At 35.8% G+C, this 21,320-nt stretch overlaps 1 protein-coding gene across 2 annotated transcripts in view; it reads left to right on the forward strand.

Moving 5' to 3' along the window:
- LOC145296689 (lysosomal protective protein-like) overlaps positions 1-21,320 on the forward strand; it is a 73,996-nt gene that overhangs the window by 27,519 nt on the left and 25,157 nt on the right. For both annotated transcript variants that reach the window (XM_080143055.1, XM_080143501.1), the window contains exons 5-6: positions 13,597-13,683; positions 18,872-19,027. In XM_080143055.1, coding sequence (XP_079999181.1) covers positions 13,597-13,683; positions 18,872-19,027 — 243 coding nt within the window. The remainder of the gene's footprint in view (positions 1-13,596; positions 13,684-18,871; positions 19,028-21,320) is intronic.

Raw genomic sequence — 21,320 nt, forward strand, 5'->3', positions numbered from 1 at the left:
TTAAAAAAATATTTTTTTTTTTTTCAATATAATCATTAAAGGACATTTTGTCTTCATGTTCTAAAAAATTTTTATTTTTAAGTTTTGTTTGTAATATTCACATGCATTTTTCTTTGTTTTAATATGTCAGTAGATATCTCACTGCTGATGCAATTCTCTATCTATATAAGAGCCAGGTACGTCCAAGGATGGAGTACTGTTGCCACATCTGGGCAGGAGCTGCTAGAAAGGACTTATCCTGCCTTGATAGAGTTCAAAATACACTTCGTAGCCTTGTGGGGGATGTCCTTTTCTCTTCCCTGCAACCTCTTTGTCACAGAAGAGATGTTGCGAGTTTGTCTCTACTTTATCGTTATTTTCATGGCAAGTGCTCAGCTAGGCTCCATTCTATGGTCCCCCCCTCGCCAAACTTTCACAAGAAACACCCGTCTAGCAGAAAACACTATCACTAGTTTCCTCCACTCTTTATCTGTGCCTAAACCTAAACATAGATTCCATGAGCAAAGCTTCTTTCTTAGAACTGCACGCCTATGAAATTGTCTTCCGTTTTTCTGCTTTCCAGCTGTCTACAATATGGTTGTCTTCAAGTCTAACGTAAACAAGTTTTTGATGAGCCGTTCCATATAAGTTAACAAATTTACTGAATCTCCATTACTAACGATTACTATATTGTCCAATTTCTACTGTACACTCTTTAACCCTTATCCTCGAGTGACCTCTTTGCCTTGATAAGTGATGATGCCTATGAAAAAAAAAAAAAAAAAAAAAAATGTCATTTCACAGTTATACTCGGCTAACGAAGCGGTGACAAGACAAATCACTTACTTCACTTTTTTCTCTCACATCTTTATCTCCCCTGTGCATTTACTCTTTTTTTCTTCTTCTGCATTATACGAACGGCGGCAGTGTTTTTCGTAAATTTCACTAAACTGTCGCCATGTGGCGCTTCTCAGTCGAAGAACAGGGGACGATAACTCATACTTTTTGAGAAATTCTTTCATTTAAGTTATTAAATTGTTTCAAACAAAAAACAAAAAAGCAAACAGTTTTACTTTACCAGTGTTGCTTTACTTCAAAAATCATTTTATTATAAATTATATTTTCTTATGCAGACTTTCAATAAATGTTTTTACAAAAATTAAAACTATTTTGTTACACTTTTACTTCAAATCAAACAATGTTTTGGAAAAAATCCAATGTTGTTTTAATTCCAAAATTGTTATTTTCTTACACAAACTTTTCAATAAATGTTTTTACAATATATTAATTAGTACATTTTTATACAATAAATTTTTAGGTTTTCAAATATTTTTGTGTTCAGAAAAAAATTTGCTTGTTATTATTTGTCGTGGTATTTGACCAAAAAGAAATTGGAGTTATCGCCTCCTAACAATGCCGCCGTCCGCATAATGCAGAAATACCCTTTTTTTTATTACATTTTTCTGATCTTTTTTATTTAATAGTCAATGAAAAGATTTTTTTGTTTGTATTTTAATTAAGAACTATTGAAATTAGTTTTATTTTATTTTTAAAGAATTATTGAAAACACTTTAAAATCTTTTAAAACTATTTTAGGAACATTATATATTGGATACTCTTTTTTTATGATGTTTAAAATTTTGTTATTTTGATTTAAATAATTTAATTTGTTATTTTGATTTCAATAATTTTATTTTTATACTTTTATAAGCATATATTATATAAATTCAAATAAAAAAAACTTTAAAAAGAAACATTTTGATAACAATAAAAGTGTAGATACTCATTTGCCTTGTCACCGCTTCTTGTAGCAGACACACCGAAAGTTAGGAAGCATGTTATATGACTGTACAACAAATGCCCATAGCCCACTTGGGAATGCTGATCACGCTGTGATAATGGTAGAAATCAGCCTAAATTCTCGCCCTAAAACTGAAGACCCACTACTCAAAACAACGAGGTATTACAAAAAGGCTGATTGGGAAGCCATCAGGGAGCTCATCAGAGATGCCCCATGGCAAAATATCTTTACTCTTCCAGCGGAACAGTGTGCAAATGAGACAACTGAATGGTTCAAAACTGCTATTGAAGCACATGTTCCCGCACGGAAATACTATAGCAAGCCCCACTCCCCCCAATGGTTTACTTCTGCTTGTGCAGCTGCCATTTGTCAAAGGCAGCATGCGTTCCGCAGATTCAACCGACATAAGTCCAGCTCAAATAAACAGAAGTTTATAGAAGCTAGAAATAATTGTAAGAGAGTGATAGACACAGCTAAGTCAGATTACTCTGAAACCACCAGAAAGCGCATCGAAGCACAGAAATTAGGAACCCGGGATTTTTGGAAAATCTACAACAGCGTAGTTAATAATGGACAGTCAATTATTCCCCCACTAACAAATCAATCATGAGGTTGCTTGCACGGCAACTGACAAGGCTAATCTGCTTGCCAATCGGTTTGCCTCAAACTCCACACTGAACTCGGTACACCACTCACTCCCTGATTTTCCTCTGCGAACAGACGCCACACTTGACGACTTGAAAATCACCCCTTCTCAGGTACATGCTATTATAAAAAACCTAGACACCTCTAAAGCATGTGGACCAGATCTCATCCCGGCTGTGCTATTAAAAAAATGCTCTGCCGAGGTTGCTCCAGTTCTGTCCAAACTTTACAATAAATGCCTTAACGAATCTTGTTTTCCCGACTGCTGGAAAACCGCCTCTGTGGTACCAGTCTTCAAGAATTCTGGTGAAAGAACTGACCCACTAAATTATTGCCCCATTAGCCTCCTCCCGCTTTTCGCCAAAATATTTGAGTTCTTAGTTAATAAAGCCCTAGTCCAGCACCTAACAGCTGCTAAACTCTTGACTGACAAACAATATGGATTCAGGCAAGCCCGTTCAACAGCAGATATCTTAACTGTAGTTTCTGAACGTATATACCGTTCATTGGATAAAACAGGGGAGGGTAGAGCGGTGGCCCTTGATATATCTAAGGCTTTTGACAGGGTATGGCACGATGGTCTTCTAAGGAAAATTAGATCATATGGAATCACTGGAAGAATTCATAACGTAATTAAATCCTTCTTAAGTAATAGAAAAATCAAAGTTGTCCTCGACGGACGTACATCCAAACAATATGACATAAATGCGGGAGTGCCTCAGGGGTCTATCCTTGGACCTCTATTGTTCCTGATATTCATAAACGACCTCCCTGATAATATTGTTTCGGAGATGGGTATATTTGCCGATGACACCACTCTCTATAACAGATATGAGGGGAAAACAAATGAACACATATCCAAGAAAATGGCAGAAACACTAGAGGATGACCTCCAATCCGTAGTGGAATGGGGACAAAAATGGTTGGTCTCATTCAATGCTGCTAAGACTAAGCTTGTTTCCTTCAATAACTACAAGAAACCTTCTCTACCACCAATAGCAATGGCCAAGAACACATTGCCTGAAAGTACTTCTTTTAAACTCCTCGGCCTAACGTTTACAGGGAATATGAACTGGAATAGATACATTGAGAGCATTGCCAAGGCTGCTGCAAGGAAGGTTGGCTCCCTCTACCGTGCTAGAAAACTACTTACGCCTGCCAGTATCCTATACCTCTATAAGGCAACCATTCGCCCATGTATGGAGTACTGTTGTCACATCTGGGCAGGTGCATCTGCTGCTTGTCTCTCGCTCCTGGACAGGGTTCAAAAAAGAGTCGCAAACCTGATAGGTCCTGAACTGTCATCTAGGCTTCAAACTCTGTCCCATCGACGAGATGTTGCATCCCTCTGCCTGTTCTACAAATACTTTAATGGTGAATGCTCTGACGAACTGCAAACACTTGTACCTCCCCGACGTAACTACCCCCGACAAACCCGACAAGCTACTAAGTCTCATCCCTTTACAGTGGAGATCCCTAGGTGCAAGAAAGCCTTTTACTCCAATAGTTTCTTCCCCAGAACTGCGGGTCTTTGGAACTCCCTTCCGGGATTCTGCTTCCCCAACTGCAATGATATGCAGAAGTTCAAGTGTAATGTTAACAAACATCTTTCTACTCTTCTCCCTTCATAATGACCCCGCTAATTAATTCCCTAATAGTAGCCCCCTGCTTCAAAGTGGCACTGTGCCTTGTTTGGGGTGAAAATTGAATTAAAAAAAAAAAAAAAAAAATGTTAACTGACTATAACCGAAAGTCATATTGGTTCAACTTTGTTATTCTAGCAAAATTCAAAAAATGAAATATTGAATTTCAAGTGGAACCAATAGTATCTACTGAATTGCCAGGTCACAGTAATATAAATATTAAAAAATTACGAAAAACGATAATGTAGAAAATAATTATTAATGAAAACAGTTTTCAAGACAATTCGCGAAGATTAAGTTTTGCTAAATTGGCCAAAGATTTTCAGTTTTCAGAAAATATTTGTAACAATTAGAAATTTCTGGTTTCCTTTATCTTCATGGATTAAAAGTTTGGAAGTTTTGGAATATTAAATCAGTTTTTAAGCTAATTGATTTTTTTTTATATAGGATTAAGATTTGAAAAGCTACATTTAATTAAAATTTTGAAAATAGCATGTAAAAGTCAGCTAAATTAAAAGATAGATGCGACGTTTGAATTTATTTAATTAGTTGGATTTAGCAGGTGCCCGTTTTAAATAAGGTCAAGTTTTTACTTTTTTTTTTTTTTTTTACATTTTCACCCCAAACAAGGCACATTGCCACTTTGGTGTAGGGGGCTACTATCAGGGGAAACATCTACTGGGGTACTATGTAGGGATTAGGGCAGCGAGATGTTGGTTCACGTTGCACTTGAACTTCTGCATGTCAGTACAGTTGGGGAAGCAGTGACCTGGAATGGAATTCCAAAGTCTAGCAGTTCTGGGGAAGAAACTACTGGAGTAGAAGGATCTTTTACATCTAGGGATCTCTACAGTGTGGGGGTGGGATTTTGCAGCTTGTCGGGTCTGTCGAGGGTGTTCACGTCGTGGGGGCACAAGTGCTTGCAGTTCTTCAGAGCATTCACCATTATAATACTTGTAGAACAGGCAGAGGGATGCAACGTTTCGACGATGGGACAGAGGCTGAAGTTTTGATGCCAGTTTAGGGCCTATCAGATTTGCGACTCTCTTTTGAACCCTGTCAAGGAGCGAGAGACTAGTAGCCGATGCACCGGCCCAAATATGACAGCAATACTCCATACATGGGCGAATCGTTGCCTTATAGAGGTACAGGATACTTTCGGGTGTTAAAAGTTTTCTAGCACGGTAGAGAGAGCCCACCTTCCTTGCAGCGGCCCTGGCAATGCCCTCGATGTAACTGTTCCAACTCATGTTTCCAGTGAACGTTAGGCCAAGGAGCTTGAGAGACGTACTCTCAGATAAAGAGTAGTTGGCCATTGCTATAGGTGGTAGAGAAGGTTTCTTGTAATTATTGAATGAAACCAGTTTTGTCTTGGTGGCATTGAACGTGACCATCCATTTTTGTCCCCATTCCACTACTGATTGGAGGTCATCCTCTAGTGTTTCTGCCATTACTTTAGATATATGTTCGTTTATTTTCCTGTCGTGCCTGTTATAGAGTGTGGTGTCATCAGCATATATCCCCATCTCAGAGGCAATCTTGTCGGGGAGGTCATTTATGAATATCAGGAACAGCAGAGGTCCCAGGATAGATCCTTGGGGCACTCCCGCATTTATATCATATTGTTTAGATGTACGACCGTCGAGGACAACCTGGATTTTTCTCTTATCTAAGAAGGATTTAATTACGTTAAGTATTCTACCAGTGATACCGTAAGATCTAATCTTCCTGAGGAGACCCTCATGCCATACCCTGTCAAAAGCCTTAGATATATCTAGAGCTATCGCTCTTCCCTCCCCCGCTTTGTCCAGTGAATGGTATATGCGTTCAGAGATTACAGTGAGGATGTCTGCCGTGGAACGGGCTTGTCTAAATCCATATTGATAGTCGGTCAGAAGTTTAGCATCTGTAAGGTGCTGGACTAGAGTATGGTTAATTAAGGTCTCAAATATCTTGGCAAAAAGTGGGAGGAGGCTAATAGGGCGATAATTTAATGGGTCAGTTCTTTCGCCAGAATTCTTGAATACTGGTACTACAGAAGCAGTTTTCCAACAGCTCGGAAAGCAAGATTGATTCATTAAGGCATTTGTTGTAGAGTTTGGAGAGAACTGGAGCTACTTCGGCTGAGCACTTTTTTAATAGCACAGTTGGGATGAGGTCGGGTCCAAATGCTTTGGAAGTGTCAAGGTTTTTTCTGATAGCATGCACCTGAGCAGGGGTGATTTTCAGGTCGTCTAGCGTGGCGTCTGTCCGCATAGGAAATTGAGGTAGGGGGTGGTTTAGAGGGTCCAGTGTGGAGTTTGAGGCAAACCGACTGGCAAGCATGTTAGCCTTCTCGGTTGCTGAGCAAAGAACCTCGTGATTGTTGGTTAGTGGGGGAATTGTTGATTGCCCATTATTTACTACACTGTTGTAGATTTTCCAGAAGTCACGAGTTCCTAGTTTTTGTGCTTCGATGCGTTTTTTCGTGGTTTCCGTAAATTCCCTCTTAGCTGTCGCTATTTCTTTCTTAACGTTACTTCTAGCTTCTATGTACTTCTGTCTGTTTGAACTGGATTTATGTCGATTAAACCTGCGGAATGCATGCTGCCTTTGAGCAATGGCAGTTGCGCAAGTCGAAGTAAACCATTGGGGAGAGTGGGGCTTGCTATAAAATTTCCGCATGGGAACATGCGCTTCGATTGCAGTTTTGAACCATTCAGTGGTCTCGGTTGCACACTGTTCAGCAGGAAGAGAAAAAATATTTCCCCATGGGGCGTCTCTGATAAGATCTCTGATAGCTTCCCAGTCAGCCTTTTTACAATATCTCGTTGCTTTGAGCACTGGCTCTTCAGTTTTGGCTCTAGAGTTTAGGGCGATTTCAACCATTATCACCGCATGATCAGCGTTCCCAAGTGGGCTGTCGGCTTTCGTTACACAATCATCAGGAACTGTGGTCAAAAACAGATCTAATAGTGATGCGTGTTGTTCTTCCTGATCAGGGAAGCGGGTTGGAAAAGTAACAATTTGCGCTAGGGAGTGAGATACAGAGAAGCTATGAGTTGCGCTGCCTGCTGCATCTGTGTAAGTAGAGAATCCAAGCCAGTTTTTGTGATGGACATTAAAGTCGCCAAATACATGTACTTGGGCGCTAGTGTCGAAGGAGAGTGCTGTGTCTATGCTGTCAGATACTTTGTTTATTATGGTGCAGTCTTGGGTCGAGGGAGAGCGGTAGAGAAAGTAAAAGTAGCTAATGTTGTGTTGCATGATTAGTCTAAAGCACATAAAGGCTTGATTATCCGTTTCTAGGTTTGTTTCTCTAGTCAAGGGAAGGGTATTACGAATGTAAACTCCAAGTCCGTTCATATGTCTGTCAGAGTCCTTACGGCAGAGTGGGAGATATCCAGGCATGTTAAAGTAGTTAGAGGGGATGGAGGAGTGTAGGTTAGTCTCACTTAGTGCTAAGATATCCGGGGTATTTGTTAGGAGAAATGCTTCAACATCAGCTAAATTAGTTCTAAGCCCACGGATATTTGTGAATGCAAGCCTCAAGGGAGGAGGCAAGTTGGATTTGTTTGACCCTAAGCCTGGTTTAAGCTTATTTTTAGATTGTACTGTCATCATTTTTTTTTAACGAGTTTCAGTTGGGTTAGGGGAAGCCGAACAGGAGGCTATGCAGAATATCACACATGCATCACAAGTAGACCATCAGCTGACCCTCCATCAACTAGGACTGTGGCCTCAGGAAAGCCCACCGGGGATGAGTGCAGGGTCCCTTTCCATGCGCGCCATGGCACTGCAAACATCCCAATATTATTCAACTGTTGATGGAGCAGCCGCTCTAAGCGCTACCAAAGAGTTAGGGCACCTGTACTACCAGTCGGAAACAGCAGCCAGTAACTGTCAATCCGGTACCCTGAACCCATCGGAGGAAGGTCAACCCAATCTAATTGCTCAGGCATATGTGGTACTCAAGCATTCTCAAGTGCCCAGCTTTAGGGGTGGGGTGTGTCGGGAGTGGGGAAACGGCGTTCATTGCCCTAGACAAGAAACAAGATCTACCACTGGGTGTTTCTGTCGAATCACTATGATAGTATCTCTGCGCCTGACTAATAGGCAAAGAAGGAGTATGGAAGCCGGGCGATAGGCAGGACCTATCTACTCCTTAAGCATTTTAGGTTTGCAAACCGGTAATTTGATTGAGTCACCAGCTCTAGGAAGGTTGTCATCCAAGACTGAAGAGGCCTCCCTCCTCTTTGGTTTGGTTTCAGAGTTTTCCTTCTCCTAGACGGATGATCTGGAAAGATCTACTGGGTCCGTCACCACTGAGAGGGTTTGCTCCGCGCCTGGGTTCTAATCCAGGTATTTCTGCGACCCCGCGTGGTTAGTTAATGTTATTGGGTTAGTTTGTAGAGGTTATATCTGCTAAAATAGTTACACTCCTCAAAGTGGATTAGGGACATTGTTATTTCATTGTTACTGGATAAAGAGGTTGAGTAGAGCTCATGCAGTGTAAGCAACTATGATTGTAAGGAGGCTTGTTAGGAGGAGATAATGTGGTTTGAGGCTTTCTCTTTTGTATATATATATATTTTATTTTTTCCTTTTATTTTTATTTATTTATTTATTTTTTATTCATGTGAGCTTGGGTCTAGTATAATATTAGAGTGTGAGTAGGTGTTAAGAATTGAACTACGAGTTGTGCCCAAGCTATATTTTAGATGATAGCAGGGCATGAGATGCGAGTGCAAATATAGTACGGGTAAAAACAGTAAGTTTTGAGTCATGTGTAATTTGGTAAATAGATATATGGGCTGGTTTTAGTAGGTAACCTGGTTAAAAAAGGCATTACTATGCTTCCATTTCCATTGTTACTGGGAGAGGGTATAGGTAAAAATTCGTGCTGTGAAAGCAGCTAAATTTGCTACAGTATTGGATTTGGGAGAGACGAGTTAATGTATGGTTAGATATAGTTTTGTAAGTTTAGGAATGGATGATTAGATATGGTTTAGTAGGTTTAGGATAAGGATAAAGTGTTAGGGTATGATTTACTTATTATTAGGAATTCTGATTTGGTGCCCAAACCGAATATTTAGTAAGACTGAAAGATAAGATATGCTCAGTATAGATACAAGAGAACATTTGATATGGAGTACAGTTATACCTGATAGATATAGGTTATTGCATATGTTGTAAATATAGTTAAATATAGATGGATGGATAAGTAGTAATGTATACGAATGCATGGAATTTTGGACACTTTGAGTAAGTTGCCTTTAGACTACAACGAAGGAGAATGACTTCGCCTTTCTCTTAATATCCGGAAGTTTTTATTTCAATGAGTACCGGTTTAGTTTGTGTAATGATTATTGCAATACTATCTCTTAATAAAGAGATATTAATGGTTGCTGTTCATTATAGATTACTTTAAGTCAATGTATAGGACTATGGCTAGTAAGTATTTACTTAGAAGCTTGGTTATGGGTTAGGAGTTTTAATCAGGGGCATACCTAGGAAATTTTGGTTGTTAATGGGTATCGATTTTCGAGTCTGTTAGGGTCAAGGGCGGAGAGCAAGGACCTCTCTAAGTTACGTGAAATGGATTAGGTTTAGTGGCAACTTGAGAAATAGAGCAGTTTGATTTGTTAGTGATCAGGAGAAAGAGAATTTAAGTAAAAAATAAAAAGGTTTGTCATGCAAAACAGACGATGCAGTCATCTTGGAGGTAAAGTATCTATAGGGGGTACTTAGTATACAACCAGCAGTATTTTTCAGTTTTGAGAGGAATTTTAGGTGCAATTGTTTCATGGTTTGTTGTACAAGTCCGTAGTCTAGGTCAGGGACGAAGCACTTCTAATATTGCAACTGGGTGTATCTAATTTTAAAAGTAGTTGAATAGAGTATTATGAGGTGTTCTACTTAGCTTAGGGATAGAAAGGAAATTTAAGGTAATATTCAGAGTGATATAAGCAATTTCATGAGGATCAGATATATGATCACTGGATGTTATGCTGCTCAGAAGAATTCTTGTATCTATTCAGAAGGATGTCTTGGTGATATAAGGTCTGATACATTAAGAGTCTGAGGATACATGAGGTTGTGAGCTGATGAGGATTCAGTACAGGCGATTATATATAGTTAACAAAGGTGGTTTAGTTAGTACGCACGTATTGTACATATAAGTATACTGCTTCAGTTCTATCCTCTATTGTAAAGGAAACCCCGTCTGCATTTCGATTGGCAATTTTGTCAAAAGAGGAAATTTAAAACAGCTTATCTAATTTTTCGTATTTTGATGAAATGATGGATCAAGAGCAAAGGTGTCCGGAAAGGAAATGGCAGTGTACAAGTAAGGGGGGGAGGGTCACTGATATCTTATTAGCGTTATTTTAATTATGAAAATTAACATAAAAAAAAAAAAAAAAAAATCGCCTTGCGATGGCTGATTTATATTAAGTAACGTACTTAAATAAAGTTTTCATATCCTCTAAATACGCATTTTTTTTTTTATTTTTTTTTATTTTTTAACCGAGTTTATCTTTACTATAGCATTGACTTATTTAAGTGAGATGGGTTTTGTAAACTGCGAAATGGTCTATTTAAGTGGAGAAAATTATCGGTTACAATATGCCTGGAAATGTAAAGAATATTTGCTTTAAATTTCATGCTAAACAGTTAAAGATTTTACTTATCTTTGGTTTTCTTTTCTTGGACACTCGAGACTAAAGACCAGGGTGGTCGTTTCTCTTGGCCCCGAAAGGTCAAATGGCATTTGTGGTACCAAGATGCTATCTAATTCAGTAGAGGACTGGGTAGGCTACTTTAGGGGGAGGGGGGGTCACTTGGTGAAAAGTTTTCCAATTGGCGGCGCGACGATGCTTCCTCGCTTGTGTATCGTTTTCAGAGATATTAATGTTAACAATTGAAATACGCGTTCCAAACAAATATGATGGAAATAAAATAATAGCATATATAACATAAAATAATAGGATATATAACGTAAAATTTTTTTCCCGAAAATGTTATAGGAAAAAGACTAACCCACATGCGGCGAGTGACAAATATTGAATATTTATCTTCCCAAAATCGACCAAATTAAATAGACAAGCGAGTTTCGTTGTTAACTGTGAGATATCACAATTTGTATGTGATATAAAAAATTGTGAACCGAGCGACCGCTTCTCTGAAAGAAGCCTTTTGTAGACACACAGAAAAAGCGAACACACATAAATACATACATACATTTTCACTTTTATATTTATAGATGATTGTTTTTATTTAACTATTAAGCTCAGTTCTGTTTATGCATATTTTCTACATTTTGCATAATTACATAGCATTTATGATGAAAAGTTCTAGCACAAACACATATATTTATATAAGTGACCTTGTGTGTGTGCTGAATTGTCTCTACATAAGTCCTTTATCATTTTTTGGTCTACAGACTTGAAACTTGATTTATAGAGGATTTGGCCATGTGGAATAAATTCGATTTGTTTTTTAGCTAGTAAAAATAGTTGTTAAAGAATCGAAATTGAAAATGAAGATTGAACTAAATCAACTAAACCTGTTACTTTTGTGTATACGCAACTATACAGTAATAATTTAAAATAAGATTTTCTTATCCATCTGTAAATAGTTCAGACGATAATGACTAAAGCTGGATGTTTTGATTTTGATTCTAGCTGATGGCACACAAATCATTTTCTTTTTAACTTTTGAAATCATTGCTATATATTGGGTACAATATAATAATAAAAAGTTGGTTTTATAATAATAAATATGAAATCCGTATGAATTAAAATATATTTAAGCATATTTTATGACAAGGAAACACCAGGAGGGGGGCACTAATATATATCTCATACAATATAATAAGTACAGAATCTGCATAAATGAAAATATCATATTTTACGACTGTGCAACACCGGCGACCTGCTAATTATATTAAAAAAGCTGTTTCGACCTGGCTTTGCCTGATACTCTTTACTTTCATATTTGTTTCACATTTTCTTTATTGTTTTAAAAACTATGCAAATTCTTTTTTTATAAAATTATTTTAGATGTATAGAATATAATGTTTGTGTATTATAAAATCTAAAAGTATTAAAATTTTCCTTGGATTCCATCTAGGGTCTCAAGGGCAATTATTGGTCAGGATCATAAAATGACTGACATATATTAGAATGTAAAGAAAGGAAATTACTTTTTCGAAAATAGAATGTCTTCATTTCATAAAATAAAAATCAAATTAATATATGCGAAGAATGTTGTAAAAAAAAAAAAAATAAATTTCAAACATTTGAAGGATTATTTTATTAAAAAAGACCCAAATCCAATAAATCCGATAAATTTCATAAATCGAGATTAAAACATTATGATAATATTAGTTTCATAACAATTTTGTTCAATGGGCAAACAATGCTGCAAAAATTAAATTTAACTTTCAAAAAAATGAAAATTTGGTAGACAAACAAAAAAACACAGTCAAAAAACGAAAATGAAAATAAGATGTGACTCTTGGGCAACGCAGAGTAGCTATTACATGTACAAGGTGCCTTCAATAAGTCTCCAGAAATTTTCGTGTGGGCTCTTTATTGATCATACACACCTGAAACTCTAGTCCCCTGTGAATAATCTCCCCTGGTTGCAATGCACTTGTTGTACTGTTCCAACAACCCTTGGAAGGCTCCATAAAAGTCCTATTGTGTGAGCGTGTCAATGACCCTCATCACAGCCTCTTTCATCTTCTCAATTGTCTCATAACAACAGCCTCTAAGTAATTCCTTGAACTTAGGGAATAACTAAAAATCCCAGGGAGCAAGGTCTGGACTATAGGGAGAGTGAGGAATTGTCTTGATGCCCATCTTGGTCAAATAGTCTGTGACAAGGATGGACTTGTGTAGTAGTGCATTCATGCAAATCTTCCGCATCTTTAGTTCCTCACAAATAAATGTGTGTACAGTTTCCACACTGACATCAAACTGTGCATTGTTTTTCTCTATAAACACACGACAGTCCTTATCTGGTGTTCTGACTTCCTTGCTCCTTTCACACCTTACAGACTTCCCACCTTCCTTGAATCTCTTATGCCACTCAAAAACTAATGCTCGATTAATACAAGATGGTCCAAAAGCAGTCTGAAGCATTCCATACATTTCTGTGGTATTCTTCCAAGTTTAAAACAGAATTTTATTACATATCATTCTTCTAAAATGTCCTCATATCAAGATTGCATTTTTGAAATTCATCAGCTGTGATAATCAGGCTTTAGTAGGTTGTATTCCAATTCCTTCTATAGCTGTTCATTTGAACCTGAAATCATAAAAATTGATCAGTCATCTCATAAGATGTATAGCAATAAAATATTGAAGTTTCAAGAGTCTACGACAATTTTAAATGACTATACAAAAAAGTCTGGAAACTTATTGAAGGCACCTCATATTCTTTTTTTTTTTTTTTTTGTAAAATAATTTCTGAATCAAATTTTTACTTCCAGATGTTAATTTGCAGATTTCTAAAAGAAAATTTCTTTTCTCTTTTATGTAGTTGGCAAATATAATCTACTTGGAATCTCCTGCTGGTGTTGGTTATTCTTATTCCGATGATGGAGATTATGCAACTGATGATGACCAAGTAAGTGAAATTAAACATTTTTTTTTCTTTACGTTTCTGAAATTTTGGATTGGTTATTCGTATTATTTGGATTCTTCAGATTATAGTTCTCATCTTCAGCGTCATTTTCGGCTGATTTGATCTCCGACCTTCTTCAGTTGTATTTTGTTGAACTTGGGAATCTTTCTGTCAAACTTGGGAAATTGGATGGAATTTTGAACAGACCCCTTTATTTACTTCACGGAGGTAGCATACTCTTGTTCTGTCAGCCATGAATGGATAGAGGTCCTAAGTAATTTGCAATTGTATTTTTCGTTTGCCCACACTGAAAATTGAACCTTCAACCTTCAAGAGAATATCATTTTTATAATTCATTTTTCCAAGTACTCTAATCATTGCATCACAGGTCGTTGACACTCAAGATGAGAACAGTAGTCTGAAGAATCCAAATAATGCAAAAATTTTTAGTTTATTGTTTTTTTCACCTCAAGCAAGACTACTATTTAGGATTAAATTTGCAGGAAGTTGAGCAGCGAGTTCACATTACTTCCGCATGTCAACAAAGTCAGGGAAGCATGAACCTGGGAGGGAATTCCAAAATCTAGCAGTTCAAGGGAAGAAACTATTAGAGTAGAAAGTTTTTCAGCATCTAAGGATCTCTAGTGTGTGGGGGTGGGATTTTGCTGCTTGTTAGGTTAGTTGGAAGTACTTGCGTCGAGTGGGTACAAAGACTTGGATTTCGTTAGGGTACTTTCTTTTAAAATACTTGTAAAATAGTCACAGTGCTGCAATATTTCATTAATGGGATGTAGGTTGGAGTTTTGTTAATAGTGCAGACCTATTAGGTTGGTGACTCTTATTTGAACCCTGTCTAAGAGCAAGAGATTAGTGGCAGATGCACCAACATGCATTGGAAAATGGTGGCCTTGTAAAGGTACAGGATACTCTCAGGTGTGAGTAATCTTTTAACATGGTAGAGAAAGCCTACCTTCTTCACAGCACCCTTTACAATGCCCTCAATATATTTGTTCAAATTGATGTTACTTGTAAATGTTAAGCTAAGGAGTTTGAATGAAGAGCTTTCAGGTAGATTTCTGGTAATTGTTAAAGGAAAGAAGCTTAGTCTTGGCAGCATCTACTTACGTCTCCATTTGACTACAGACTGGGGGTCTTCCTCTAAGGTTTCAGCCATTTCCTTAGATATATGTTTATTTGTTTTCCCCTTGTATCTGTTATAGTGTGGAGTTATCAGCAAATATACCCATTTCTGAGACAATTTTGTCAGGGAAGTCATTTATGAATATTAGGAATAATAAAGGCTCAAAGATTGACCCTTATGGCGCACCCGCATTTATATCATGTTTTTATGTACGACCATCATGAACGACCTGGATTTCAGTTATGCGTTTCCAAGTGTCATATGCGTTGGTCAAGATATACACGCATTTGGATTACACATTTTGATCCTTGTCCAGAATTTCTCAAAACAAAAATAAAAAAAAAATCTGTGACAAAATGAAAATATTATATTCCAAAAATCACATAAATTGATCAAGTAGTTTTATTTTTAAATAAGAAAATCAAATTTTAAGAATATTGGAGGAATGACTGTCTTGCACACCATTTTGAAAACAATCTAAAAAAGGGAGCTAACTTAATTTAAACTTGTGAGATTTATGTTGTAATGCTTATCATTTCTCATTAATCACTTTAAAATTATTTTCTTCATAAAACTAAAACTACTTGATCAATTTACATGATTTTTGGAACAAAATATATTCGTTTTATTACATCGTACAAATTTTTCTTTATTTTTGCTTTTTAATATATGATGAATTCTGGACAAGGACCAACATGTGTTTTATTCTTTTTAATTTTTATTTCTTTTGGAGTCAGCAACAACCAATTTTCAGATTTCTAAAGTGATGCCAAACTAATCTTGGCTCACAATAAGCAAACAATAACATTATCCATCAAGAAGATTGCAAAAAATATACAGTAAAATTACTGTTGCTACATCTGTGCAGGAGCTGCTAGGAAGACCTTATTCTGCCTTGACAGAGTTTAAAATAGGCTTTGTAGCCTAGTAGGAGATGCCCTTTTCTCTTCCCCGCAGAAGAGACGTTGCGAGCATGTCTCTACTTTATCGTTATTTTCATGGCAAGTGCTCGTCTTAGCTCCAAGCTATGCGCCCCCCCAGCCAAACTTTCATGAGAAACACTCGTCTAGCTGAAAACTCTATCAATAATTTCCCCCACTCTTTATCTGTGCCTAAACCTAAATGTAGATTCCATGAATAAAGCTTTTTTCTAAGAACTGCACACCTGTGGAACTGTCTTTTGTTTGTTTGCTTTCCAGTTGATTACAATATGGTTGTGTTCAAGTCCAACGTAAACAAGTTCTTGATGAGCCGTTCCCCTTAAATAATCCAATTTACCAAATTTACACTACTAGCAATTACTACAATATTGTCCCATTGACTACTGTACACTCTTTAATCCTTATCTTTGAGTGGCCTCTGGGCCCTGATAAGTGGTGACTCCTATGTAAAAAAAAAAAAAAAAAAAAAATTAGGTTTCAAGAACCCCAGAAAATATGCAAAACAAAAGGGGATGACTTTGGATCTACACTGATTGATTTTCGACAAAACAAACAGATAATAAAACCGTTTTTTTTTTTGTTGTTTTTGTTATGGCATCGATTTTTAATATAAAAACCATTTATTTCAAGAAAAGGTGGAAGAGATATTTATTTTTTTACATGAAAAACAGAATATAAAATAATCTGAGGTCAACGATAAGGAATAAGAAATGATGACATGAAAATTGTTTATCTTGATAATAAAAAGTTGTATTGCAACAGACCGTATAGGAGCGCATGGGAAAATAGCAGCAGGAGCTTTGAGATAGCATACTTGTGAGGATATTAGCAGCAGTAGCCTAAAAAAAGGAACATATGCAAATTAGGAAGTGTGCAGGTGTTGGCATGACAAAAAAAAGAAGAAAAAAAACAACACCACGTGCTCAAGAGAGAAACAAAGTCGGTGCAAAAGGAGACAGACATATAAAATTAAGGCAAGAATGGGCTGTCTGTGGCCAGCATTCGGTTGAAAAAAAGAGAAACACGTGACAAATGAGAAGGACAGGTGGCAGCAAGACTTTTTAAGCTGATGTCGAGATGAGAAAAACGATAATAAATGAATTGTGTTAAAAAAAAGTTGGATTTATTTTTGTTTGTTTCTTTTCAATGGTGCTGGATGGCTACGTTACAGTATAAAAAATCCTGATAACTTAAATTTCAATTGTTAAGGAACTCTAGCCTTGTGGTTCTTTTTATTCATTTTTTTTTTTTTCAGTCACTATATATCAAGGTCAAAAGCTACTTGAGGTTAAGAGTTAATGATATGGATGGATTGTTAGTTTAATGATCAAGAATATTATGAGAGGATTAAAAATGATTGAAGAAATGAACAAAGTTTTTTTTACTTATGGGTTTTATATCGGCCAACTGAAGAGTTGAATAAGAAAAGTGAGTACAGACGTTTTTGCTATTTGTTGCTAAAACCGAGAATGACTGAACTATGCCAAAAACTCGGCTGCGATTTGGTGGGGGTGATGCAGATGACACCACAATTTATGGTAACACTTTAAAGGCCAGCAACGACCAAGATATTTCTGATTCTCTCTCTTCTGATTTTGAGAATGTGATGCAATGAGGAAAAATGTGGCTAATTATTTTTAATACATTGAAAACCAAGCTTCTCTCCTTTCATCATAATTGCTCTGACCCCCATTACTCCCCAATTGAAACGAATGGTCTTGGGGAAGTTTCATGTCTTGACAAGCTTCTGGGACTGACATTCACTCCTGATCTATTGCCAAGGTCACTGAAAAACTGATTGGATCATTCTCTCACTCCATAGTAGCCTTCAAATACAATATAAATAAATTCTTGTTGAGTTGTCCCCATAAATAATCAAATTCTAATCAATTTATACCATTAACGATTACTACACTATTACCTTACATTCATTAACCCTTATTCTTGAGTGGCCTTCAGGCCTTGATAAAATATGACTCCTAAATAAAAAAGAAAAGTATCTTGACATGAAATAAAGTGAATTCATTTAGAATCAACTCAACCCACATCTAAAATGAATGCTGCTCTAATTTTTGCGATTATATTTCACATCATTAAACTGACAATCCATCCATCTTTAAAAGATTGTTGACCTTGATGAATCGTGATTGCTAAAGAAAAAAAGTCTTAACAACATGACACACTTTTGCAACAATTTTGTTTTATCATATGAAAATATTTACAAATTCAAAATTGTTTCTGAATTTTTGAGATGAGGATTGATAATTAGTCTTATTTTGATTATTCAGACTACTGTTCTCATCTTGAATGTTATTTTCACAATGTTTTGGATGATGTAACTTCTGACATCCTTCAGGTATACCTTGTCAAATTTGGGAATCTTTCTGTCAAACTTGTAAATCTGCATAGAATTTTGAACAGAACCCTTTATTTACTTTGTGGTGGTAGCATGCTCTTGTTCTGTCAGCCATTACTGTCTTAAACAATTTGCAAAAACCCATGGCATAATGGATAAAGTCCTAGTTAAAATTAAGTTCTAAGTGACATTCTTTTGGAGGTTGAAGTTACAATCCTCAATACTAAGGCAATACTAAATTTAAAAGTAAAACAAACACAGCATAGACCAATCTACAATGAGGAAAATAATATTTAATTACGCTTCGTTAGCCAAATATAAGTAGGTCGGGGAATGTAAATATGATTGCTAACAGGCATATTGTGTATGTAAAACGGTATTTGTTTTTAGCAAAATGGGTGAAAGTGCCGTGAAATCGCACATGGTTGGCACTATACACAAAACAAATGAAATCTGTAAATAGATGACCAGTTTTGTTGCGAATTAAAGAACTTCATGTAAATAGCTGTGTGACGTTTAAAACTGCTTTATCAAATAAAGAGGTAAATGGAAATGACTTTTCTTGTTTATTAAGTTTTTTGGTTTATTATATCATTGTTTTGAAAACTTGGTTTTTGTTTGGAGAAAGCTTTGAAAAGTCCTTGAAAAATAGACATTGAAAATCTGTACGTACCCTGTCTTAACGATTTTTCATTTGTTTCTATAGTTTCTTTCCTTTTTTTTTAGTTTTACATTTTTTCTTATTATTTTAAGGTATCTGAAAATAATTTGGCAGCCTTAAAAAGCTTCTTCCAGAAATTTCCTGAATACAAAAATAACCAATTCTTTGTTACTGGTGAGAGCTATGGCGGCATCTATGTACCGACTTTGGTTGAACGTCTTTTGGAAGAACCGTCCATTAACTTTATAGTAAGTAATAAATTTCCTTAGTTTTTTCTTGATATTTAAAAAAAAAGGTCTTTTCTATTTTAAATAGATATATTTGATGTATGTATAAATGGCACGTAAAATATTTTGTTCTTACACAAACATGATTTAAAGGTTTTATTTCACAAAAAAGTATGAGATCATGTAAAAATTGGATTCCAGGTAATATTCTTTTATATTTAACGTAAAAATAAGTATCCTTATCAAAAATTATGAAAAATTATTGAGTAGAATTGTAATTGATATAATTATAAAACTCTGTGGACCTAGCTTGCTTGCATCTTGTCTCCAATGATCAGGCAATTATATCTTTAAAAAAAACAGGATGACTGGTGAATTTTTATTTATCTCTCTTTATTATATAAAAGTCACTGTGTGTGTGTGTGTGTGTGTGTGTGTGTGTGTGTGTGAGAGAGAGTTCCTTCCTTATAGGTTCCGAAACGGCTGAGCTTATCTTTTGCAAATTTCACACAAAGGTAATTTATGTCTGGCAGAGTTCTTAGATATGTTTTATACAGAAATTCGTCCGATAAATATCAAATCAAAAAAATCGAATCCTAAAAATAGTCTTTAGAATTTTTACAGAAGAACATTTTAAGTTGCACCGACAAGGGAGATAATAAAATCTCAACAAATAATTTCTTAGAAAAAACAGACTTGTTCATACCTGGATACATAGCTTAGTGGTAAATCATTCGACTACAGATTGAATGATCCTGTGTCCAAGCCCAGGTGTACCTCACCATTTTATTTTAATTTTTTCTTATTAATGAATTCAATTTACAATAAAAGAAGAGGTCCATTTAAAATCGCTGCAAATCATTAATTTGTTTGCATATTTTAAAACTAAACACTAATCAGAAATAACTTTCCCAGGGCATTCATCACGTCATCAAGCCTAAATATCAGCTGACATGATATTGTAAATAAACACAGACAGAATTTGATGAACTACATTATTATTATTTTTTTATTTTATTTTATTTATTTTTTATTTTTTTTATTTTTTGGCAAATTAATCCACCAGGCAAATTATTCCTCGTAATATATAATATTCAATAGAGGCTGATTCTATAATAATACATAGTTAATCTGCATGAATTAAAATATCATGTTAAAGTGTATTGTACGACCAGATAATGCCAGGTGTCCAGCTAGTGTGTGTATATATATATATGATTTGTTAATAGCATTTTTTTAGCGATATTAACAACTTCGAAACACTGTTTGTTTTTGTTTTTTTTCTGTTATCTTAGCGCTTTCGAGCTAATTCATATATCTATATGAATGGATCGGCCTTATTTTTTATGGGACGTATTTATTTATTTATATCATTAAATATTTTACGTTCATAAAAGTATACATATATATATATATAAAACATTTGAATAATACTGGACTCGGTGCCATTATTATTAATTATATCATATTTAAGCATATCTTACAACCTGGCATTGAAAGGGTGCATCTCTTCTTTTGACATATACTATGATAAGGATTCTTTTTTAGAGTCCCACTGTTAGTAAAATATAAAAATCAGTTTTCATATTTTTGCCAATCCGCTATTCATTGTTACTTGATAAATGACAAACAGACTTATCTCCCCCTGCTTTACAAAATATGAAAACTGATTTTTATTTTTGATTAAACTTTTACTCACTAATTTTTTCTTGGTGAATATAATTATTTTTTCTCATAATATGCACATATATCAAAGAATTTTGGTGCTTGTGTAAAATAATGTTTTAAACTAACACATTTCAGTTGAAAACATTATTACGTACTTATGCGTCATGTCAAAATTAGTATAAATTACAAAAATCGATCCAGTAGAAGATGTGCTAGATGTCCTATTAATAAAAAAAATCAGCTACAATTATGTTCTGACATTTTGTTTCAAAATGGTAGATGGTAATTATTTAGTCAAAATGATTGATTGCATTTACCTCCCTTGGATCTTATGAACTCAACATTATGTAACGCACGCGTCACGCGCATCACGTTGTAACGGGACGGATGTCCCGGGCCTGCGTCGTCTAGTGGTGGACCCCTCCAGCGTGACCAGACTCGTACTGGTCCCTGGAAAACATACCTCCGCTGCTCAAGGCACGTTAAACGTGCATGACCCCAAGTCCGTGTGGCAACATTGTTCTCTTCGGCCGTCACTCTGGTTTTATGTCTGCGTCTTCGTCGTCTGGCGTCAGGGCATACCTGAAATAAACTGCATCTTCACTTATGCCGGCAATCGAAAAACAAAGAAAAAACTCTGAGGTCA

This window comes from Euprymna scolopes, chromosome 1 (genome assembly GCF_053919585.1).
Source record: "Euprymna scolopes isolate OS-2025 chromosome 1, ASM5391958v1, whole genome shotgun sequence".
Taxonomy (NCBI): Eukaryota; Metazoa; Mollusca; class Cephalopoda; order Sepiida; family Sepiolidae; genus Euprymna; species Euprymna scolopes.